The 25,592-nt window shown below is 41.7% G+C and overlaps 1 protein-coding gene across 2 annotated transcripts; it reads right to left on the reverse strand.

The window, feature by feature from the left end:
• Positions 1-9,945: 9,945 nt before the first annotated feature.
• On the reverse strand, positions 9,946-25,563 carry PLP1 (proteolipid protein 1). 2 transcript variants are annotated; one of them, XM_057719272.1, is made up of 7 exons: positions 25,401-25,563; positions 16,810-16,996; positions 15,790-16,051; positions 14,543-14,711; positions 14,020-14,093; positions 13,139-13,204; positions 9,946-12,042 (listed from the first exon to the last, which is right to left on the reverse strand). In XM_057719272.1, the coding sequence occupies exons 1-7, from the start codon at positions 25,402-25,404 to the stop codon at positions 11,971-11,973; spliced, it is 834 nt and encodes a 277-aa protein (XP_057575255.1). In that variant the 5' UTR covers positions 25,405-25,563; the 3' UTR covers positions 9,946-11,970. The 2 variants fall into 2 exon arrangements, with proteins under 2 accessions (XP_057575255.1, XP_057575256.1); XM_057719273.1 differs by having other exon boundaries at positions 15,895-16,051; positions 25,401-25,552.
• Between the last annotated feature and the right edge of the window lie 29 nt (positions 25,564-25,592).

A 25,592-nucleotide genomic window follows, 5' to 3' on the forward strand; every position in this document is an offset into this window, starting at 1 on the left:
GAGGCATTCCTGGGCCCCTCTGCCTCATTGGGCCTAAGCCCAATTCCCCACCACCCCCAGGGCCTTTTCTAAGCGTAGGCCCTGCCCATTGCCTAAACTCCCCCTGCACCCCTGCCCTTGTCTAAGCCCCACCCCCACAGCCAAGGCCTTTTCTGGCTGTTTATTTCTTTCTTTTTCTTTTTCTTTTTTTTTCCTCCCACCTCCTCACTTAGGCTATTGCAGTTGTTTTACCTTCCAGTTGTTGCTCCATCTTCTTTTTTTTAAATTTTTTCTAACACATCTGTTAGTTTCCTATTATCATATTTTTTATCTTGCTATTGTTCTGCTGTTATCCTATTTTTTTAAATTTTTTTCATTTTCCTGCTCCACATGGTTTGTAGGATCTTGATTCACAAGCCCAGGGTCAGGCCTGAGCTCCTGAGGTGGGAGCGCTGAGTCCAAAATATTGGACTAACAGGGAAACCCAGTTCCCAGGAAATATTCATCAGAGTGAGGTCTCCCAGAGGTTCTCACCTCAACACCAAGACCCAGCTATACTCAACAGCCTACAAACTCCAGTGCTTGAAACCTCAGGCCAAACACCCAGTGGGACAGAAACACAATCCCACCCATCCAAAGGTGGGGGAAAATGAGATGACAAAAAAAAATGTCACAGATGAAGGAACAAGGTAAAAATACACAAGACCAAATAAATGAAGAGGAAATAGGAAAATTACCTGAAAAAGAATTCAGAGTAATGATAGTAAAGATGATCCAAACTCTTGATACCAAAATAGAGAAAATACAAGAAATAGTTAATAAGGACTCGGAAGAACTAAAGAGCAAACAAACAGTAATAGATAACAAACTAACCGAAATTAAAAATACTCTAGATGCTATAAACAGCAGAATAACTGAGGCAGGAGAATGAATAAGTGGTTTGGTAGATAGAATGGGGGAAATAACTGCCACACAGCAGGAAAATGAAAAAAGAATAAAAAGAATGGAAGACAGTCTCAGAGATTTTGGGAACAACATTAAGCGCAACAACATTTGAATCATAGGCATCCCAGAAAAAGAAGAAAAAAAGAAAGGATCTGAGAAAATATTTGAAGAGGTTATAGTGGAAAACTTCCCCAACATGGGAAAGGAAATAATTAATCAAGTCCAAGAAGCACAGAGAGTCCCATACAGAATAAACCCAAGGATAAATACACCAAGGCACATATTAATCAAACTAATGACAATTAACCACAAAGAAAAAATAATAAAAGCAGCAAGAGAAAAGCAACAAATAACCTATAAGGGAAAACCCATAAGGATAACAGCTGATCTCTCTGCAGAAACTCTGCAGGCCAGAAGGGAGCGGCAGGATATATTGAAAGTCCTGAGAGAGAAAAACCTACAGCCAAGAATACTCTACCCAGCAAGAATCTCATTCAGATTCAATGGAGAAATCAAAAGCTTTCTAGACAAGCAAAATTAAGAGAATTCAGCACCACCAAACCACCCTTACAACAATTTCTTAAGGAACTGTTCTAAGCAGGAAACACAAGAGAAGGAAAAGACCTACAAAAACAAACCCAAAACAATTAAGAAAATAGTAATAGGAACACACATGTCAATAATCACCTTAAATGTAAATGGATTAAATGCTCCAACCAAAAGACACAGACTGCCTGAATGGGTACAAAAACAAGACCCTTACATATGCTGCCTACAAGAAACCCACTTCAGACCAAGGCACATATATAGACTGAAAGTAAGGGAATGGAAAAAGATATTCCATGCAAATGGAAGTCAAAAGAAAGCTGGAGTAGCAATACTCATATCAGACAAATTAGACCTTAAAGTAAAGACTATTACAAGAGACAAGGAAGGACACTCCATAATGATCAAGGGATCAATCCAAGAAGATATAACAATTGTAAATATCTATGCACCCAACATAGGAGCCCCTCAATATATAAGGCAAATGCTAACAGCCATAAAAGGGGAAATTGACAGTAACACAATAATAGTAGGAGACTTTAATACCCCACTTACATCAATGGACACATCATCCAAACAGAAAATAAATAAGAACACACAAGCTTTAAATGACACATTAGACCATCTCGACTTAATTGATATTTATAGGACATTCCATCCAAAAACGACAGAATACACTTCTCAAGTGCACATGCAGAATTCTCCAGGATAGATCACATCTTGGGTAACAAATCAAGCCTCAGTAAATTCAAAAAAATTGAAATCATATCAAGCATTTTCTATGACCACAATGCCATGAGACTAGATATCAGTTACCTGAAAAAAATGGTAAAAAATACAAACACGTGAAGACTAAACAATACGCTATTAAACAACCAAGAAATCACTAAAGAAATCAAAGAGGAAATGAAAAAATACCTAGAAACAAATGACAATGAAAACACAACAACCCAAAACCTATGAGATGCAGCAAAAGCAGTTCTAAGAGGGAAGTTTATAGCAATACAGTCCTATCAGGAAACAAGAAAAATATCGAAAAAACAACCTAACCTTACACCTAAAACAACTAGAGAAAGAAGAGCAAAGAAACCCCAAAGCGAGCAGAAGGAAAGAAATCTTAAGATCAGATTAGAAATAAATGAAAAAGAAAGGAAGGAAACAGTAGCAAAGAACAATAAAACTAAAAGCTGGTTCTTTGAGAAGATAAGCAAAATTGATAAACCATTAGCGAGACTCATCAACAAAAAAAAGGGAGAAGACGCAAATCAACACGATTAAAAATGAAAAAGGAGAAGTAACAACTGGCACCACAGAAATACAAAAGATCATGAGACACTACTACAAGCAACTATATGTCAATAAATTGGAAAACCTGGAAGAAATGGATAAATTCTTAGAAAAGTACAATCTTCCAAGACTGAACCAGGAAGACATAAAATATGAACCAACCAATCACAAGCACTGAAACTGAGACTGTGATTAAAAATCTCCCAGCAAACAAAAGCCCAGGGCCAGATGGATTCCCAGGCAAATTCTATCAAACATTTAGAGAAGAGCTAACATCTATCCTTCTCAAACTCTTCCAAAATATAGCAGGAGGAAAACTCCCAAACTCATTCTACGAGGCCACCATCACCCTGATGCCAAAACCAGGCAAAGATGTCACAAAAAAGGAAAATCACAGGCCAATATCACTGATGAATATAGACGCAAAAATCCTCAACAAAATACTAGCTAACAGAATCCAACAGCACATTAAAAAGATCATACACCATGATCAGGTGGGGTTTATCCCTGGAATGCAAGGATTCTTCAATATATGCAAATCAATCAATGTGATACACCATATTAACAAATTGAAGGATAAAAACCATATGATGATCTCAATAGATGCAGAAAAAGCTTTTGACAAAATTCAATGTCCATTTATGATAAAAGCTCTCCAGAAAATGGGCATGGAAGGAAATTACCTCAACATAATAAAAACCATATATGACAAACCAACAGCCAACATCGTTCTCAATGGTGAAAAACTGAAAGCATTCACTTTAAGAACAGGAACAAGACAAGGGTGTCCACTCTCACCATTATTATTCAACATAGTTTTGCAAGTTTTAGCCACAGCAAACAGAGAAGAAAAAGAAATAAAAGGAATCCAAATTGGAAAAGAAGCAAAATTGTCACTCTTTGCAGATGACATGATATTATACATAGAAAACCCTAAAGATTCTACCAGAAAGCTGCTAGCACTAATTGATGAATTTAGTAAAGTAGCAGGATACAAAATTAATGCACAGAAATCTCTTGCATTCCTATCCACTGACAACGAAAGAGCAGAAAGAGAAATTAAGGAGACTCTCCCATTTACCATCGCAACAAAAAGAGTAAAATACCTAGGAATAAACCTGCCTAAGGAGGCAAAACACCTCTATGCAGAAAACTATAAGACACTGATGAAAGAAATCAAAGACGATACACACAGATGGAGAGACACACCATGTTCTTCGATTGGAAGAATCAATATTGTGAAAATGACTATCTTATCCAAAGCAATTTACAGATTCAGCGCAATCCCTATCAAATTACCAACGGCATTTTTCACAGAACTATAACAAGAAATCTTATGATTCATATGGAAATGCAAAAACCCCAAATAGCCAAAGCAATCATGAGAAGGAAAGACGGAGTTGGTGGAATTAGGCTTCCTGACTTCAAACTATACTACAAGGCCATAGTGATCAAGACAGTATGGTACTGGCACAAAAATAGAAAGGAAGATCAATGGAACAGAGAGAACTCAGAGGTAAACCCAAGCACATATGGGCAGCTTATCTTTGACAAAGGAGGCAAGAATATGCAATGGAAAAAAGACAGCCTCTTCAATAAGTGGCGCTGGGAAAATTGGACAGCAACGTGTAAAAATGAGATTAGAATACTTCCTAACACCATATACAAAAATAAATTCAAAAGGGATTAAAGACCTAAACGTAAGGTCAGACACTCTAAAACTCCTAGAGGAAAACATAGGCAGAACACTCTATGATATACATCAAAGCAAGATCCTTTTTGACACACCTCCTAAAATAAAGGAAATAAAATCAAGAATAAACAAATGGGATCTAATGAAACATAAAAGCTTTTGCACAGCAAAAGAAACCATAAACAAGACAAGAAGATAGCCCTCAGAATGGGAGAAAATACTTGCCAATGAAGCAATGGACAAAGGATTAATCTCCAAAATATACAAGCAGCTCATGCAGCTTAATACCAAAAAAGCAAATAACACAATCCACAAATGGGCAGAAGACCTAAATAGACATTTCTCCAAAGAAGACATACAGATGGCCAACAAACACATGAAAAGATACTCAACATCACTCATCATCAGAGAAATGCAAGTCAAAGCCACAATGAGGTATCACCTCACACCGATCAGAATGGCCATCATCAAAAAATCTAGAAACAACAAATGTTGGAGAGGGTGTGGAGAAAAGGGAACTCTCCTGCACTGTTGGTGGGACTGTAAGTTGGTACAGCCACTATGGAAAACAGTTTGGAGATTCCTTAAAAAACTACAAATAGAACTGCCATATGATTCAGTAATCCCACTACTGGGCATATACCCAGAGAAAACCATAATCCAAAAAGAAACATGTACCATAATATTTATTGCAGCACTATTTACAATAGCCAGGATGTGGAAGCAACCGAAATGCCCATCAACAAATGAATGGATAAAGAAGATGTGGCATATATATACAATGGAATATTACTCAGCTATAAAAAGGGATGAGATGGAGCTATATGTAATGAGGTGGAGAGACCTAGAGTCTGTCATACAGAGTGAAGTAAGCCAGAAAGAGAAAAACAAATATTGTATTCTAACTCATATATATGGAATCTAAAAAAAAAAAAACACGGTACCGATGAACCCAGTGACGACAAGAATAAGGATGCAGATTCAGAGAATGGACTGGAGGACACAAGGTTGGGGGAGCGGGGGGGTGAAGGGGAAGCTGGGCCGAAGTGAGAGAGTAGCATAGACATATATATACTACGAACTGTAAAATAGATAGCCAGTGGGAAGTTGCTGTATAACAAAGGTATATCAACTAGATGATGGATGATGCCTTGGAGGGCCAGGACGGGGTTGGGGGGGGGAGTTGCAGGAGGGAGGGAATATGGAGATATGTGTATAAATACAGCTGATTGACTTTGGTGTACCTCAAAAACTGGTACAAGAGTGTAAAGCAATTATATTCCAACAGAAATTAATTAATTAATTAATTAATAAGTAAATAATGTGGCACATATATACAATGGAATATTACTCAGCCATAAAACGGAATGAAATGGAGCTGTATGTAATGAGGCGGATAGACCTAGAGACTGTCATACGGAGAGAAGTAAGCCAGAAAGAGAAAAACAAATACAGTATGCTAACTCATATATATGGAATCTGAAGAAATGGTACTGATGAACCCATTGACAGGGTTAGAGTCTAGATGCAGATGTAGAGAATGGACCTGAGGACACGGGGCTGGGGTGGGGGGGCGAAGGGGAAGCTGGGATGAAGTGAGAGAGTAGCATAGACATAGATACACCACCAAATGTAAAGTAGATAGCTAGTGGGAAGTTGTTGTATAACAAAGGGAGATCAACTCGATGATGGGTGATGCTTTAGATGGCCAGGACAAGGATGGTGGGAGGGATTCACGGGAGGGAGGGGATATGGGGATATATGTATAAATATAGCTGATTCACTTTGGTGTACCTCAAAAACTGGTACAAGAGTGTAAAGCAATTATATTCCAATAAAGAGCTTAAAAAAAGATACATTGTACAACATAGGGAATATAGCCAATATTTTATAATAACTATAAATGGAGTATAACCTTTAAAAATGGTGAATCACTATATTGTACACCTGTAACTTATTTAAATTACTGTATATCAACTATATTTCATATAAAATTTTTTAAAAAGAACTTAATCAGAAATAAATATTAAAAAATTAGAGTCATCTATAAATTTGCAAGTATCAGCTCACTTGTTTGGTTTTAATGTTGTAACCCTCAGAATCCAGCTTTGTGGTTTTTCCCTTTTCATGTTTGAAAGGTAGAGCTTCACATAATACATGGAATATCAGTTAATATAGTTCCTTTGGAGCCCAGAGCTGGCTTACTGTCCATGTTGGTGAGCAAAACAGTAGAAGGCCTTTTAACATTTTTTGACCCAAATATCATAGCATGTCAGCCCTCTTTCTCTAGCACAGAGTCACATGCCTCTGTCTTCTTTTGCTTGACTCTGTTTCTCATGGGACTGTACAAGTTTCTTCCCGATTCTGGTTTTTCCACCTTTTCTGTCACAGGATGTTAGTCTCATTCTTCACCACACTTCCTGTCTCCCTCCCTAACCCTTTTTGTCTTTAGCTGAGTTCTCTGAGGGCAGAGACTGTCTCTGTTTTGGTCCTGGCTATATTACCAGAATCTAGCAGAACACTTGGCACAGAGAATTTGTTAAATAAATATTTGTTGAAGGTTTGAATAATGTTAAGGTTAGATATCCTTTGATTATATTTCATGATGTGAAAATACTCATTACTTTATCTTACTTTTCTTCCCTTTGGAATAAAGTTGATCAATTCAAGGAGTTCCAGAGCAGGAATACAGATAAACCAAACTTCCCAGGACAATAAAAATTGTGAAAAGCATGGTTGCTTGTTTCAAAGTGGACAAGGAAAATCTTTCCCAATTTATAGATGTTGACTTGAATTCCTTACATGCTTATTGATGTAGAAAAAGGCCAAGTATTGATTTTTTCATGTAAGAATGAATATTTCTTCCCTCTGTTACTTAATATTCATCAAGCTAACCATGAATGTCAAAATAGACACACTATCTGTGCTCACAATATGAAAAATCAAAGAGAGAAGTACCTTGTGTTTTATTGTACCCTCGCATGGCTTCTCAGATTTTGCCTGGATGAAAAAAAAGCCAGGCTGAATAGCCTGTGTTCATATGAATCCTGATCTATGTGCCCTCTGACTCCCCAGATGACTGAGTGGGTGGAAGCACGCACATGTATTGTGACAGTATGTGCATAAATACTGTCACATGTAAGGCCAGGAGCAGGGTGACATAGAGAGCAAGTCACAAGCTGTCAAGACTCTAAATTGAAGTTTTGTTTTTATCAGGGCCCTAGAAAACCAGAGCCGCGTGAAGCCATGGCCCTGAACCACTACCTCACCCACATACTGTGGGGAGAATTCAGATGCCCACTGCAGTCAGCTGGTCAGACTGCTTCTTACATGCTCCCTACCTCCACTCTACTCCACCCAGGGAGACTTCTCCACTATGGTTGAGGCTGAGTGAGATCCTTGAGATATCTTCGTCCCCTTTCTACCCACATCACTCTCAAACTTGAAACTCCCAGGGTTTAGCACAAAGCTTAGTAAGTGCTCAATAAATATTTGTAGACTGAATTAGAGAGTGAATGAAATGTTGCTCTGGCCAAAGCTGCAGCTTCCACACCCTGCGCAACTTTACTCAGTACTGACCCTGAAGATAGGAAAGGCAGTACAACTGACACAGTAAGAAAATATTTCTTGTTTATACTGCTGCATCTTGATCTTTGGCTGATCTAAGCACAAAGAGAACTCTTTCAGTTCAGAGAAAGGAGGTTTATGGTGTGTGGGAGAGCTAAGAACAATGGGCTCAATTGATAGACTGGAGATGCTCTCAGCTTCTGAGAGCCTGGAAACTCCATCTATAGATCAGTCCCAGAGGGCAGAGCCAAATAAGGGCAGATGGAGAACACAGCTTTCTCGGGAACTGGTTTTCCGCTCCTCTGAGGCAAAAATACATTCACTCTATAGCACCCTGAATCAATTCTCCAAAATTATAGTGCTGTGTCCTTGTTTGCCAGTGTCTAAAAATAAGTCCTTGTCGTATTTTTATTCTTTTTGTCTTAAAGTCATCCAACCAGCCTTGCTTGCAGAATATTAATTGTAGTGAAGCAGAAACCGGGAGATTAAATTGAAACTACTTTTGAAAGGAGCTCCTTAACTGATGGACTGACTTGTTGCCCCCAAGCTAAACTCTCCTTTTTCTCCAATCATGATCCTTACCATCTGCAACTACGGGACAATGAATTGACAGCTAATTTTAAGCCAGCTTTCTTTAGGCTGGTTGTTAGAGTGCTTACTGTCTGAGAGTGCCAAATTCTAGCCTAGGGTTGTGACAGGGATTTAGTGCTCTGTCCCAAGTGGGCTAATGGGCTGGCCATTGGGGTAGCAGGTGTCACTAATTTATCTTAATACTGCCCTGCCACAGACTGTTGAAATTTACATTTCCCTTACCATATCTGCGCTGCATTAAACCTTTCAACCAGTACTTTCCAGATAAAACTAAGCATTATTCATGTATGAAGCAATCAGTGTTCATTTTTGGAATATACAAATTCAAAGAAAAGTTAACAATAACTGAATCCTGTACACACCAGGGCTGGGGCACCATTGTCATATTAAAGAAAAAACCATATTTGACTATGAATTAGTAGAACACTCTGAAACCCAACTTCTGAGAGAAAAGAAACCTTAAAATGCAATGAGTTGGTATCAAGACCTGAGGTGAGTTCTAGTCCAAGCTCAGATATATATTTATTGGATTATCGGATTTCTTTGGGTAGTTTATTTGCTTCTCTTTTTTAGTGTCTCCAGCTATAAAAATAGAAGTAATTTATCTACTCTTTTTTTCTAAGTACTTTTATTGAGATATAATTGACATACAATAAACTGCATATATTTAGTGTATAATTTGATTTTTTTTCTTATTAGTAATGTATACATGGCAATCCCAATCTCCCAATTCATCCCACCCCAACCCCCCCCCCGCCCCACTTTCCCCTCTTGATGTCCATATGTTTGTTCTCTACATCTATGTCTCTGCCTTGCAAACCGGTTGATCTGTACCATTTTTCTAGATTCCACATATATGCATTAATATATATTTATTTTTCTCTTTCTGACTTACTTCACTCTGTCTGACAGTCTCTAGGTCCATCCATGTCTCTACAAATGTCCCAATTTCGTTCCTTTTTATGGCTGAATAATATTCCATTGTATATATGTATCACATCTTCTTTCTCCATTCATCTGTTGATGGACATGTAGGTGCCTTCCATGACCTGGCTATTGTAAATAGTCCTACAATGAATATTGGGGTGCATGTGTCTTTTTGAATTATGGTTTTCTCTGGGTATATGCCCAGGAGTGGGATTGCTGGGTCATATGTTAATTCCATTTTTAGTTTTTTAAGCATATTTACTCTTTATTTCAGAAAATTGTTGTGGGAATGACTTGGATGACCTGAAAAACAAATGAGCTCCTTGAACAAAGCACAATAAAGGTATAATTATTTGAGTTGCTATTGTAGGGTTAAACAGAACAATTCAATCAAAAGACACAGTGTTTGATTGAGAATATTCTTAATTTTATTTTCTTTAATTTTATAAAATACATTTTGTAAGATAAGTTTCTAAAAGTTTATCCCTTATGTGTGTTAAAATTGAAATTCTATATCAGAAATGAAGGAAACACTTTCAGTTAACTCTCTTTGTGTGTGTATATGTGTGTATGTATGCATAGGGGGTTTTCAGAGAAGGGTTGGTTATTTGTTATGTTATTAAATCAAAACAAAACATAAGGTATGGGTTACTTCACTTTCCTTGATCTTGATTGGTTTCTTACAGAACCTCTTCAATCTCCTCCCTCTATGCAGCCTGGAAGCTTATCTTGTATACTGTTCTGAAAGCAAATATCGTGTCTTTTTTTTAAAGATCTTACATCTCCTTAAATGTTGTTGAAGCCCCTTTGGGGGAGAAAACAAAACAACTCTTTACAACAAAAGAGCCACCTATAGTCATACCCGTAACATCTTTCCCTTAGTAAAAACCAATCAGCTTTTTACTTTTTAACCCAAAGTTAAAACCCAAACACAGAAAGGAAAGACTGAAACCTGGGAGCTATTCGGTTTTCCACCTTTCCTTTTCCATGGAAGCTTACCAACTGAATAGCTGATGGCTGGTGCATCCGGTTATATGATCTACACCAGGAGAGAATAACCTGTATCTTAAACCTGACTCTTTAACACACCAAGGTAACTCTGCTAAATCAAATCATCTCCCGCCAGCTAGAAAGAACGATCAAATAGGTTATTCAAATTGAGGTTCAAATTCACCAAATCTGTTTCTGCAAAGGATGGAATAATTGGTCAAAAAATCCCGATAGATACAAGAACTAGCCAATTTTACGTATCATTTGCGTTGTTTAATGTCCAATTTTCATTTGTTAAAGAATCATTATCAAAGACTCATTCTCCAGACCTTTCTGGTACAACCCCAAACAAGTGAGAGACAAACTGAAAAATGTGAAATGTGCATCATTCTGAAACAAATCAAGATCTTCAAATCACCTGCTATGACTGAACGGATAATACCCCATGAAAAGAGCACCATTGTGAAGATATGACAAGAGGCCAAAGTACACAACTAATTACAGAAAGAAGACATGCTATCCAAAGAGTTATCTATCCTGTGTCTACCAGAGGGTGGCTCAGTTTACACCGTTAGCCTCTAGCAACTGCTGCTCCTTAGGCCAGTCTTTTTTCATATGAGCCAGTTTCTCTCTATCCTCAGCTCCTTGGAAACCACAGGGTTGTCATGGTAGCTGTTATCAAGGAGAAGGGAGTGAGAAGATGCTGACAACACCCTGTTTCTCTTCTCTAACGAGGTATAAGGCCAGGTGCCCCCTTTGTCTACACAGACACTACGCTCCCTTATGCTATAAGTAAGGTTGGCTGGGTTAGGGCTTTAAGAGTCCGTTGCCATCGGGGTCAGTGCTCTCTTTCTATGAGTGAAAGATCCTTGCTTTGACCCCCTTCTCCCAGCTGCAATAGGTAGATTTGGGCAAATGCTCTTATTGTTTTGCTGGCATTCCTTTTTTCTTCTATCTTCAGTGGTAATAGGGAGACAGGAGTGAGTTCTCGGTTTTGTACACCAACGAGAATATATTTGGGCCCCAAGATGACAAGGGAGCCAGGTACATCCCTTCTCTCTACCTGAGCATCTTTCTTTTCACTTTGTTTCCATCAGTGGAAGTGCCCTTTGAGAAGAAAACATTTCCTGGTCCTCAGGAGATGCTTGAAAATTGAATTAGAGCCTCCATTTCTTTGTGACTTGCAGTTGGGGAGTCACCATCTTAAGCATTTCCCATTTCTAGCAGGAACCAGCTATGAAGCAAAATGACTAAAAGAGGTACGTAAGAGGGGAGAGTCCACAGAGAGACATTAATCACCGCGAGACTCTCCTTTCTTGTTACACTCGTCAAGTAAGAAGAGGGCCAGTCAGTGGCAAAGGCAAAGAGTTAACATGGGAGACGCAGCATTGTAGGCTGTGCGGTTAGAGCCTCGCTATTAGAGAAAGGGAAATTTCTACAAGAGATCAGAACTTGGTGCCTCGGCCCATGAGTTTCAGGACGGCAAAGTTGTAAGTGGCAGCAATCATGAAGGTAAGCTGTAGGGAAGAGAAGACAGAATATGAGTGAAAGTAGAAAAGGCAGCTCCCCCTCCTCCAGTCCTTTGGGGAATAAAGAAGGGTACATAAAATCATGGCTAAATAAAGAAAAAACTGTTCTGCGAAAAGCAGCACATCCAGGCTTTTGCCCTGTACACTTGACTAGAAGTCCTCTCTGAGACATTTCCTTCCAATGGCCCAGGCCCAGAGAATCAACTCGACAAGGAATTTTTCGACACCTCTGATTGGCCCAGCACTGAGTTTTCCTCAGGGAAGTGAACACTACCTGGGCTCTGCCATCATCATATCTACGTGTCTGAGCGACCTGGATTCATAGGATGCTTGCTGTAGACTCACAGCCACACTGTGCAGCACAGCCTTCCCCTGCTTAATGCATCCATTTATTTCACAAGTTGAGGAACAACTCGACTCCATAGAAAAGCCTCAGTGGTGGGGGCCAGGAGTGCTGCAAGCTAATCCTTGGCTGATCACCACTTATTCAATGACTTGAGATAAATTGTTTCCCCTTTCAATATCCCAGGTTCTTAATCTGAACAATGAATGCACTACATTGACAGTGCCGTAACACCATCAATAATAACAATTCTAGTAACGTTAAGAGGTCCTTCCAGTATTTTCAGGACAGTAATGAAATCCCTTGGAGAGCATCCAAGATGGATTCCTATTTACAGTATACAGAATTGCAGGCTACCAAAAATCACATTTAGTAAGGTTTCAGTGTTCTTGTCACTGATCTGACCAGGATGTGTTGAGAATTAACTGTAATTTCTGACTGCAAAGCACTTGGCAATGTTACATGCTCTGTAAATACTGTATCTATTATTCTTGACCACGAATCTCTTTCCTCCTCTTTCCTCACACCACTTTGCTTACTCCTATCTCATTTCTGAAAATTTTCTGCCTTGCCAACCCAAAGTAGAAGGACACAGTCTCTACACTCTGCTGTCTCTACCCAGCAGCTTCTCTCCAGCCCTTCAAGGTTAGAAGGAGTCTATCTCTTTTTACCTTTCAGCATAGCTGTACCCAAGCTATCCCAGGACCATTTATTTGCCAAGATCATTCAAAGACAACTCACCAGGGAAACCAGTGTGGCTGCAGCCCCCACAAATGCAGCAATAAACAGGTGGAAGGTCATTTGGAACTGTAAGACAAGGCAAAAGGGAGAACTGGGTCTTACAACAGCAAAAATAGGCTCTGCTGTAGATCATGAGCACAGCTTTCTGAATGTGTTGATATCTTTCTGTGTGTTAATTTGGCATCTCTAACTAAGTTGTCACATCCCTGAGTGTAGGCCTCCCATTCTTCAATGTACACCATAGCACTTGACCCCATGGCACCCAAAACACAGTATACTTATAAAATAGTATATAGTCCTCCCAAATAAGCAGCCGGTTCTCCAAGGTTGTGCCCAGCATCCCAAAACATTTTGCTTTCAAAGAGATAGCTTACTGCCTTCTTCCTCAGGATTTACTTTTATTTCCCTGCCTCATTTGTATATAATATCCATTCTCAATACAGTGTTTCCTTTTTCAAATGTACTTTCTTTTTAAATGAGATTGAGAAGTTCTGAACTAAATGTGTTTTATAAAACCTACGAATGTCTGTGCACAGCCCATTTTCTTGATAAGGATTTTAATGAAAAGAATTCCAATAAAGGGCTAAAAAAAAGAATGAAAATTTTCACTTGGGGGATTTTGCCTTTAAGCTGTATCTTTACCTAAAGCTACAAATTTGTCTTTTAAGGGAGGAAGTCTTAGAATGGAAGACTTTCTCTACGGCTTTAAGGAAAATAGATATTTTACCATGTCTGCTCATTGGCTCAGGCAATATTTTATAGAAGGCAATTTGCTAACTCAAAATCCAGCAAAAAGAAACTGTGGTCCTTAAAATAAATGATGGGTAGAAATTTTATGTTACTAGCCATTCCACTGTAAAATAACCCAACACCTCACTCACCTCAGCTGTTTTGCAGATGGACAGAAGGTTGGAGCCACACACCTTGCCAGGGAAAGCATTCCATGGGAGAACACCTAAGTAAGACACAAATATCAACCAAGGTAAGCTTCACAGAGTTATGGGGTTACATGGAGCACTTCTTCCATCTTTAATCATCCTGGTTGAAAAGTTGGGTCCAACTAACAATCAGGATCTTCTTTTCTAAAGATTTCCCCCCAAAATAGAAAGTGGTATTGAACAGTTGCAAAATTTTGTGTTTGTTATTGAAATATGCTGCTTCTAGGTTGGGAAGAGCAGTCAACTGGGGTAGAGCAGTGCAAACACCCAAGAAAACTCCCACCACTTCCAAGAAGTCCCCTTCTCTGGGAAGAAATCTCTCCAATTTCAGTGGAGAAGGATTAACGAACTAAGATCCAAGCATCCATATTTTTATTTTTCCCCATAAGAACCATCCTCCTTACCCTAAGAACCAAATATATAGTGCTTCTATAGGGGGTAGGGGAGCCAAGCCACCCTAACTCACCATACATCCTGGCATCAGCACAGAGAGTGCCTATACTGGCAGAGGTCTTGCTGGGGGAGGCAATAGACTGGCAGGTGGTCCAAGTGTTGAAATAAATGTACACAGGCACAGCAGAGCAGGCAAACACCAGGAGCCACACAACGGTCAGGGCATAGGTGATGCCCACAAACTAAAACAATTGACATGGAGTGGTTAGAAATCAGCATCAGCCTGCAGATATTGAAATATAAACAAGGAGATCCTGGAATGGCATGTACCAGACATGAAACCAGATTCCAGGGATTTCCACCAAGTGAAATTAGTAAGCAGGGCACCTCTACCAAATGTCATTGGCAGTGTCTACTAGAGAACTGGCCCCAAGTATGACAGAGGGTGGGGGGAATGGGTGGGGGTTGGAGTGAGGAGGACCCCTGGGTTAGAGAGGTTTCAGGAGATTGTTTGGGCAGATAAGGTGTGAAGAAATCAAAAGAGATCTTGAAAGAAAGTCGTGCCATTTAAATGCCTTAGGCTGAGCTGAGAAAGTGTTCCTTGTCAAAGGACTTTGGATCCCTAGTTATTGAACAAAGCCAATAGTAGATTTAAATTTCCAATCCAAAAACCTTTCTAAGCCAACTGCTAGCCACAAAAGATATTACCACAACCCACAGATGTTCAGCCCCCAAAGGATCTTTAACTCTAGAGGCTGGAAACCAATGTGTATCTCACTAGAAGCATGGATAGCCCTCTGACAAAGATAAAGCATTAAATATGCAGACCTACACTAGTTCCCTCTGGGACCTCTAACAATGTAGGATCCCAGAATATTATGGATTCCATCTTGGAGTCAATTACTTAATTTCCATGATCCACCCTCCCTCTCAGGTCAGGTACCTACCTACATCTCAATCCCATGAGTAGCATTTTAAACTCTTGGGCAGTCAGATCAACTCTTGTTGTGGTCCCAGCTAGGAGGGGAATAAACGGGTACCAACAGATGGCTTAGAAATGGTCTGATTGTACAAAGCATCCAACAAAACTCATGCTTTTCCTTTTGAGATGAAATTTTCTAGGGAATTTTTGAGAAGTGAGGCTAAGCCGGCTGGGCACCACGTTCTTCCTGACCTTCTCATTTGGCTGTAGCCATCACGTCCTCACTCAAAAGCTAGGCCCCTAGAGAGGACCCAGCCTTGGGTAGGGGTGAGGCCACAGACTCACGCCCAGTTGTCCCCCACCCCTTGTTATTGCCACAAAATCCTGAGGATGATCACCTTGTCGGGATGTCCTAGCCATTTTCCCAAACAATGACACACCCGCTCCAAAGAATGAGCTTGATGTTGGCCTCTGGAACCCCTCCCCTTCTGGCCCCCTGTTACCGTTGCGCTCAGGCCCTTGCCGCAGATGGTGGTCTTGTAGTCGCCAAAGATCTGCCTGACTGCGCCGGTGGTGTAGAAGCCCTCAGCCAGCAGGAGGGCCCCATAAAGGAAGAAGAAAGAGGCAGTTCCATAGATGACGTACTGGAAAGCATGGATCCTATATTAACAGATAGACAAAAAAAAAAAAAGACAGAAAACCTTATGAATTGAGGACCCAGTTGCCTTGCTGCATAAGTTAGTTGGACCCTTGAGTGGGTATGTAAACAAGGCTAGGGATTCTTTAGAGGAATCACTAGGTTCTTCCTCTGTGCTTCTACCTTATCTTTATTGAAGTAAAAGAAGATGCTCCTCCCCCACACCTGGTTTACCCTGTGACCTGAAGAACCGGGGCACTACTCTCCTTGACCTGACCCTTCAGAGATGCTCCCTCAGAGGAGAGAGGAGCTAGGCAAGAAGGAACAGAGATGAAGGAAGAGGAACCTAACTTGCTCTAAAAACAGGAGAGGCTTAGTACTGCGCATGAGCAGACTCAAGCGGTATGGTAAACCAAGAGAAGCAGCCCCACTCTGTCCAGTCATTGTGCCTACCCCAAGTTCTTTATATGGACCACTGCAGAGGCTCCAACTCAGTCCATGTTAACCCTGCCTAGCAGAAATTAGAACATGTGGGACAAAGCAAGGGCTGGGGGCAGGGAGAGGGGTGTGTTAGGAGTGGCTTGGCAGGCAGGCAGGCAGACCTCCCCCTCTGAATGTGGCATTTTCCTCTCATTTAGGGCTTCAGATGTGGCACAGGTGGAACTTGGCCACAGAAGGAATACCCAGGAATTCTGTCTGGCTCCACATCAATCCCCTGCTAGTCACTAAGGTACTGATGAGTTCTCTATCTCCAGGATAGACAGGGACAATAGGTACTTACACATTGATGAGATACTCATAGTCCTGGTAGTTTTTGGAGAAATAAGTCTCAATTAGCTTTTCTGTTCCAGTGAGTGCTTCATGTCCACAGCCACAGAATAGTGCCACCCCAAAGAAACACAATCCAGTGGCCACCAGGGAAGCAAAGGGGGCCCCTACAAGACATCTCGCACAGCACTCTAACAAGCCTGAGGAAGAAGGAGGGTAAAGAGTCAGCGATGTACTATACATAGCTTGTCACTCATCACTCTCCGCCAGCCTAGCCAGGCCTTGTGCTCACATGTACAGATGCGGAGAGAGGGGTCACCCCAGAGGCCAAAAGCAGGAGAGTCTAGAACCTTAGACTTTTAAAATGTGAGGTTGACCCCCAAACCATACTTTGTTCCATTCTTGAAGATAAATCCTTACCTTTAATTCCCAGAATATATGTGGTTTTTTTTTAATAACCAGTATTCAAGTAGCCAGCTAGAGAGACGATGCGATCATTCCCTCCTTTCTTCTCATTCTGATTTGTTTGTTTTCGTCATGTATCAACTCTTATGGCGTACTTACTATGTGCCCAGAATTGTGCTGGGTGTTATGTGGAGTGTGAAGGCATAAAAGACGTAGACTCTGCCATAGGGGACTTTTTTGTCTACTGAGGAGAGTGAGTTAGGTAGACCTGATATTTTCAACTAACAATTCCAGGCAGCCAAGTAAATGGGTAAATGCCCTTAGAATTCTAGGAAGGGATAAGTGCAGGCCAGAGATATTGGTATTGTCAGACAAGATTTGAGCCTTGAAGAGCATTCCAGGTGGGGAAACTTTGGAAATTGCATGTTCCTGGACATTCCTGAACATTGTGCATATTTGCTGCATGAAATGCTTGATTCCTCTTAGTCTGGATGTGTGGAGAGCAGTCAAAAAGAAAGGAGGCAACTGGCAGAGGACAGGAGATGGTAATGGGAGGATTACTATTATTCACAGTAATAAACATGCAGGCTGAATGATTTCTGGACACTTTGCATGGCTGATTTGTCCCCCTATACTACAGTTTGGACAATGTCCCCACCCTCAGTCCTACCCTGGAGTTCTGTCAAAACAGCTACAGAAAGACTTTATACAAAGTCAACAAAGCATGAAACATCTTTCTGGCATGACAAAACACACCAGAGCCTGGAAACACAGGTGTCTTAAAGTGCTAAGAGTCCCTGAGATTCCCCAGACCTGGTACCTCAGGCCCTGAGCCAGTGTTGCTGAGTAACAGGAAAGGCACACAAGAAGTCACAGGCTCTAAGAGCAGCTGTGGCCCCAAAGTACTAGCTCTGAGCTCTAAGGTGTCACATGGAGTGAAACTTAACAAATATCCAGCAGATCAGGGGTCCCCAGCCCCTGGACCACAGACAACTACCAGTCTATGGCCTGTTAGGAACCAAGCTGCACAGTAGGCCCTCATCTGCCACTGCCCACTGCTCCCTATTGCTCCCCATCACTCGCATTACCACCTGAACCATCCCCCCACCCCAGTCCATGGAAAAATTGTCTTCCATGAAACCGGTCCCTGGTGCCAAAAAGTGGAAGGAATGAAAGTGTTAAACTCTTCAGAAAAGAAGGTATATATACACTGATTTTATCTATTCACATATCATATAGATATTTTATATGAATTATTTTTATATTTTTGGATATATATATTCTATGTGTATATAAATTATTTGTGTGTATACACACACACACACACAATCAGCAAATGTGCTGAGAAGCTGCTATTTTGGAAAAACACATTGGAACTCCTTACACAAATAAAATAAATTGTATTAATTTTTAGGTTTGGATTTCCCCCAAAGCTTGCTTGTATATACCAGGGTACCATAGACCAGGAGAGTCCTTTGCCTGACCCTCTTAATAATAGTATAGTTTCTTTTTAGCCCTGAGTGCTTGACCATCTGGTGATTTGCTGGCTGAACTGCATCAATGTGAACAGATTCTGAAGGACCAAATTATCTCTATCGTGAGAAAGTTGAGCCAGAGGCATTTGTCTCTGTTCTCAGAGCCACAGGATGAGTGAGTCCTCTTACCCACTGTCCTCTAAAATGACAGCCCTTTCTTGGTGCTCAAAGAGCCTCTTCCTCAAAGATTTTTGTATGTCACACCAGAGATGAGGCTCAGAAGCCCAAGCCAAACAAAATAAGTAGCTAATATTTGCAGCAGAACTGAATTTCCCCCTTCTCTAAGAACTGAAGCACTGCTGTCAGAAAACTTGGCCTCTATAGGAAGCAATCAGTTTGTAGCTGTGCTGCTGTGAGTGGAGGCAGAGTTTACTCAGTATGAACTTTGCAGCTGTGCTTGGTAAGAGTGCCTCATCAGAGCTGGCCCATGGTGTGCATGTGTGTGTGTGTGTGTGTGTGTGTGTGTGTGTGTGTCCGTGTGCGTGCACGCACGTGCCAGGGCGGGGGAACATGCATGAATGGAAATGTGCACATAAATGCATGCATATACCAGAGAGAAAAACATAGCAGTTGAAATTGATCATTGTCCTCAGGAAACATTCAGAAATTGATCTTCCACTTTCTCAACAGGTTAAGATACTAGATGCATCCTATAAGTCAAGAAAAGGAGCTTGGAAATAAACAGTGCTGCCATTTTCCTTCTCTGCCTATCCAACTCTTCCCCACCCCCAAACTCTTAGACTCTTCTAGTAAAGAAGGCCTCTGAAGCTTGGGGGTGGGGGAGGGGAAGGTCAGTGACCCCACTGTTCCCTCTCTTCCCAGCACAGGATCAAGGCTTGGACAGAGCCCTCCATAGCTCCCCTGGACAAAGAAGCCTTGTTTTTCCCTGAGATCTCAGGAGCCTCATTGGTATTCTGCAGGGGCCTGCAGGCCTGGGGGTGGGGAGGGGATCAGACCCAGGGAACAATGGAAGAACTGTTTGTTTAGCCCAGAGTAAGGAGAGCCATGGTCCCTAGCAAGTGACCGTCCTGTGCCCACTCACTCACCCCAGCTTTTTCACCCTGGAAAGGGCTAAAATGGTGGTGCAGGTGTGATCAGGGATGGAGAAGCTTGAACTCTTGCTAACCAAACAGAGAATTCCACTCTAAGTTTTAGCTGATGCCCCCTCCAGGGTGGTAAAGATGAGGAAAAAAACCTCTTTAGTCTATCTGATCCCTCAAGCATCATCCAAACAACCAGAGTATCATATATAGTGTTCTTACTGGGTGGTAAAGGGCTAAGCCATGGGAGCAACTCTGAATCATCAACTGATATTCTTTCTTCTTACATCCATTTTTCTTCCATTTTCTTAGAACTGAAATAACTTAGCACCCCCTTTTCTGTTCCATTGATACAAGAGGGACATAGGATTTAATGAGTCTCTAACATGGAGTTGGAAATACATGGCCCTAGATAAATCTATCACTCCTCAGCTATAAACAGTTCAACAATATCAGCATAAGCATCAGATGTCCATCTCTTCACACTGCAATGAAATGTTTGTTCTGGGAGCATTTAAGTTCGGCAGAAATGAAGGGCCTCAGTCAGTCAGTCCAAGCAAAAAATCAAATTTCGGATTCCAACTGGGAAAAAAACCTCAGAATATGCAAGAAATTGTGTCATTAAAGTAGATGACAATCAAAACATTCTGAGAAAGGTCCATTGGGTTCCCTTTGATTTGGGAATCAGTGAACAGTAACCTAAAGCCAGAAGGTCTCCATTTCAGAAGCTTTCATGGTTGAAAAGGTATAGGTTTGATTCAGGAAGGCTGTGAGGGATTCTGAAGAAGTTCCTTGGCTCTCTCAAAAGACATTCTCACGTTTCCAGGCTAAGTATAGACTGTAACATGGTGGAGTCAGCATAAAAGAGCTATAGAGCAATACTATTACCCAATTCAACTGAATGGGATTAAACCACCTGACTTTGATGAGAGGTCATAGAGAAAAATAATGGCCTTCCCCAGTGTTTTCCTTTCATTTCTGTTCATTGGATTCAGTACAATTATTAAGCACATTAGCAGTAACCTAGACACTATGGGACACAAAAGGGAATTATAAGGCCCAGTCCCGTTCTTCAAAGACCTTTCAGTCTTGTTGAGGGAGAACAAACATGTCTATGAATCAAAGACCAAAGCTACCTATAATCTAGTGTTAAAATGTGTATAACCAAGTCCTGTGGGCAAAATATAAGCAAAGGGGAGCTATTCAGTGTTGGCTAGGTATATCTGCAAACTCCCAAAACTAGTCTAATCAGTCTGTGATAGAACTTCATGCCCTTCTCATTAAGGCTCTTCACAGGAGTCTGACAAGGATCAATGGGACTGCTGCGACTCTTATCCAGATTCACGTCTATCCAAGGGACTAGATTGATCTTGATGCTGTCTCTTTAAGCAGAAGCCAAGAGCTCCCAAGCCCTCCCTCCTTTCCCATGCCCTGGGCAGGCCTCAAGGACGAGCTCCATGATGGAAATCCAGTGTGAATCTGGGAATCCATCAAAGGGAGGAAAGGAAGGGCTTTCATCAAAAGGGATGGTAGAAAGAGACCAATTGTGCCTTGTACAATTCCCAGCCTGTCCCTTGAATCCAGCTGACAAAGGGGGAGATAGAAGAACCGTATACAATAGAGCTAAACAACAGGCAGGCTCATTGAGTGAAAAACTGGCCCCATCTCCCTAAGTCTCTAATCTGAGCTACAGTCTTACCCTCCTCCCAGAACCCACCCCTTAACCTCACCCCATGAACAGAGGCTCCCTTGATCAGGACCTATCACAGTTGAGAGGGCCAAGATGCTACAGCAGCCGTGACTGGTACTGGGGATGGATGGGGATGAGTGGGTGGGTTCTAGGAGTAAAACAACAATCATCAGGAGGCCAGAGACAAAGACTTTTGCTTCTGGCCTTATCCTGATCAGACAAAGCCCTGCCTATAATCTTGTGTTTCCTACATGAAATCAGAACTTATACTACATTCAAGTGCTGGAAAGGGGCCCTGTAGCTGCTGGGGCACGGGAATCCAAGCTTGCCAGATAGTCGAGTCATGCGGACAGAGTTAAATAAAAAGGAACCTCAGCCTCCTCTTTGAACAGGTATTATTATTACCATGGCAACAGCATCTGGACCACCTTGTTTCCTCTATTCTCTACTCCTCCTCTGCCCCCCCCCCACATACAGGCATGCATGCATGGATGCACATGTGCACGCATGTATGTCAATTTATACCCAAACATTGGGAGGCTGGGGTAGAGGCTGGATTGTTAACCTCTATCCCTGACACATTGTCTTCACCTTTCCAACTTCTGAGAAGGTGAAAGAGAAGCACCTGGCACTAACTGAAAGACAACAGTTTCCATACTTTATTCCTTAGGTCAGTCTCCCACCAATTCCTCCTCTCCCCTTGGTTGCAGTGTGAAGCTGATCTAGGGAACCTTGTTCTCTTCCTTGAGATGTCACTGACTCCCTTCCAGAGCCCTGTCTGGCAGAAAGCTCAGAGGCCAGTGCAGAGCTGAGTGATCACCTTTAGGACCATTTTAAAATAACCAAGGAGGAATTAATCAATCAGTACTTGCTGAGCTTTCGATGTGAGTTTGACACTGGGCAGGCCCTGACAGTGGGAAAGGAAGGGAAAGCTACTCTGTTCACCTGCCATGGCTGCTGTGACCCTTCCTGATCAGGTCACTGCCCTGACTTGATGTTCTCTGGACCTGAAGTTCTGTGGGCAAGGAGGACATTTCTACTGTTGCTTTCTTTCAACGCCAAGAACCCTGGGGATGGTTTTCAAGGCTTCAAGGTAATACACAAGAAAGCAGCAATGGAAAAAGATGCCACTTGCTGGGGTTCTGCCTTCACAGGTTTGAAGACTATATTTCCCCTCCCACCCATTTCCCAAGGGTTTCATGGGCCTTGTTACTGCTCAAAGAGATTTGAGAGCATAGTTCTAGTTGTCAGGTTATTGAGTAAATTTCTGGCTTTCCTAGCACAGAGCCAGGGCAAAAGCCCCTAGAAGCAGAGCAGACCCTTCAACCTGCCTGGGTCTCCAAGAACTCCTCTGGCTCTACAGGGCCAACATGAGGAATGGGGTGGGGAAGTCTGCCTACGATCATTTTAGTCAGTGTCTCTAGGAAAAGGAAGTGAATGTGCTGGTTTGCATCTGCTTTCTGTTTAGCTCCTGGCATTCTTGCAGCATTCTTGCCATCATGATGGGATTCAGTTAGTCTTCAGGTATTTTGTAAAAAACTGGACCCCTGCTCTGCCGCCACACTTTTTGCCTGGGCTACACTCACTTACTCTGAGCCAGCCAAAACTATGCTGCTCGGCAAACAGCCACCTTTGGAGGGAAGCATCATAGTCTGGTTACCAGGGTAACAGCCACTGTTCTCAGACATCAGGCTTTGCAGGAGCCAATGTTTTGCTGTTCAGTAATGGCATTGTGTTACTAAGCAGAGAATAATCAGATACTGCTCTTTGGCTCTTTTCCGGTTCCATTGTTATTCCAAAGTCTCATTTGGAACATCCCTCTCCCAAGTCAGGACAAGGTTTAATGAACTATCATTTCACCCGTAAACCTTTTGTGTGGACACTACCAAATTCCCTGTTCTTCTTCACTTCCAATCCTACTGGATTCTATATGGTCGAGGTAATGAGCTCCCTGTTCCTGGGCTGATCAAGAGGAAGCTGTAGGAACGTTTAACTGGCTGTTGCAGATATGAATCCTGCATTGAGAGTTAGCTCAGACAGCATCTTAAATTCCTTCTAATCCCAGATTCCATGATATAATTGGTCTACTACAATAGTTAAACAGCAATACGCTCCATGTCAGAAGTAGTAGCAGTTCAGTACCTTACTAGAGATGGCCTATTATTTACAAAGTATTTGAGATATTTTGTTATTGAATAACTGAGAACTCAATGGCTACTCCATCATGTGCACCTGGCCCAAGTATGGCCCACCCCCAGAATCTGGGATCCAATACACAAACTCTGCTGTCTCTCATATAATCTCCCCTGGAGGAAATCATCCAGACTCCATAACAGGAAGCTATCCCTATGGTCACCTTATTTGTTCCTGCCTTTTCCTCAGCGCTTTCATCCCCTAAGGAAGTAATGCTCAGCATCCTTCTTTACTCCCTCTCCGTTTTTAACTCAAAAGTTACCCAATCAGCTGCCTGACATTAGGTAGGGTTCTTGATGTTACTTAGGGCAGGAATTAAATTCCTCCAACATTCACGTCTCACCTGGCCACACTCAGTTGGACAAAGGATTCTTAGCTAAGTGCACAAAGTATATACAAAGGAAGCCCAACCACTTTGGAAAGAATAAGAATCAGCCTATACATGCATTATTGTATAATAATTGATATTATTATTATTATTTAAAATTGTTATAGAGCTTGCCCATTTTCAAAGGACTCCCACATCATTATTATTTGATTTTTATAATCCTGAAAGTAGACAAAGCAGTTTTTGTTATCCCCATTTTCCAGATGATGAAGTGATAGTTCATATCCAACATCACGAAGTTCATAAGTGGCAGATCTGAGATTCGAACCTGGTTGTAACTTCTAGTCCAGTTCTCTGCCCTCTTAATTATCCTGCCTGAATACATGCTTCAAAGAGCTCTCTCAGTGTTTCAGGATGAAACAACCTAAAGGCTGACACGAGCTTAACATAACTGAAAACCTATCTCCGTGGATGTTGTTGGAGCCTTCTGAGTATTACATTTGATGGTGAATACACAAGACAATTGATTCCCTTTTCATTTAGGATGCATTCAAGCTGCTGCTCTTGTTTTGCCAAATGTGAGCAATGTCTACATGTTTCTGTGGCATCCTGTGTGGACAAAGACCCTTGTGCTCTGCACACCTTGCTCTGAGTAGACACCACCAGAGACCAGACCTCGTAGCTTCTCTCTATGGAGAAGCCCTCAGCACTCAACCAAAAGTCAGTGAAAGTCCTAAGGTCTCAGCAGTCTCTTTGTCATATCAGGGACTTAGAGTCTGAGCCATGCCCTCAGGAAGGCTAAGTCTGTAATATTTGCTACATATGGTCACCCATATGTGTGCACGCACGCGCACACACACACACACACACAGCCCTACCCATATCTGTTCCCTATGGTAAAGCCATTGAGGACTTTTTGTTTCCTGAACCTGAGATTGGCCTCCTCAGCCATGGCCAAGCCTGAGCCCATCTCGCTCAATTTCCTTCTGATGCCCAGCAGGGTCCAAATTTTGTATCAAGGAAGCAGTTATTTTGAAGAGCTGAGGGCCAGCCAACATTAGTTTCCTCCAGCAGAACCATGGATGTCAGCTGACTGGGCCATTACCAGGGCCTGGGAACCAGGGGAAAAGAGAAGGTAGAGGGAAGTGAGGGGGTATGACCACATCCAGCCCACCGGGCACTTTCTCCAAGGACCTGTGGGACTCTCCACGTGCTGCTGGAGTTCTTTGGCAATAAAACATCATTCTCAGTACAGCAGAGAAAGAGTTAAGCTAATTGCGTGCTAAGGAATTAAAAAGAAAACAAATGCCAAAACACAACTCATTTCAACCAGGAGAAACCCTGAACCCCAAAGTTCTTGCAAATTCCTATGCTTTGGCTTGAATCTTCCATGCTAAAGTTTTTGAAACTCACCCATGTCTTTGGGACTCTGACTCCAATTGTAGCCGGCTGGCTAGTCTGCTTTGCGGCTGACTTTGTTCAGCTGGAAGGATCCTGGTCTCTCCAGTCTCCTTCTTCAGTCCTTTACTTTTTCTCTCTGAGTATCTTTGTCCTCTTCTCCTGCAATGAAAAGGGCTTTCTGATTGACAGCCAACCCCCTTAAAG

The sequence above is a fragment of the Hippopotamus amphibius genome, chromosome X (assembly GCF_030028045.1).
Source record: "Hippopotamus amphibius kiboko isolate mHipAmp2 chromosome X, mHipAmp2.hap2, whole genome shotgun sequence".
Lineage (NCBI taxonomy): Eukaryota > Metazoa > Chordata > Mammalia > Artiodactyla > Hippopotamidae > Hippopotamus > Hippopotamus amphibius.

Coding starts and splice junctions, on each gene's coding strand:
- PLP1 (XM_057719272.1), bottom strand. Junction 16,052..16,809: donor TATGAGTATCTCATCAATGT/GTAAGTACCTAT, acceptor CTGTTAATATAG/GATCCATGCTTTCCAGTACG. Junction 14,712..15,789: donor GGCTAGGACATCCCGACAAG/GTGATCATCCTC, acceptor CAATTGTTTTAG/TTTGTGGGCATCACCTATGC.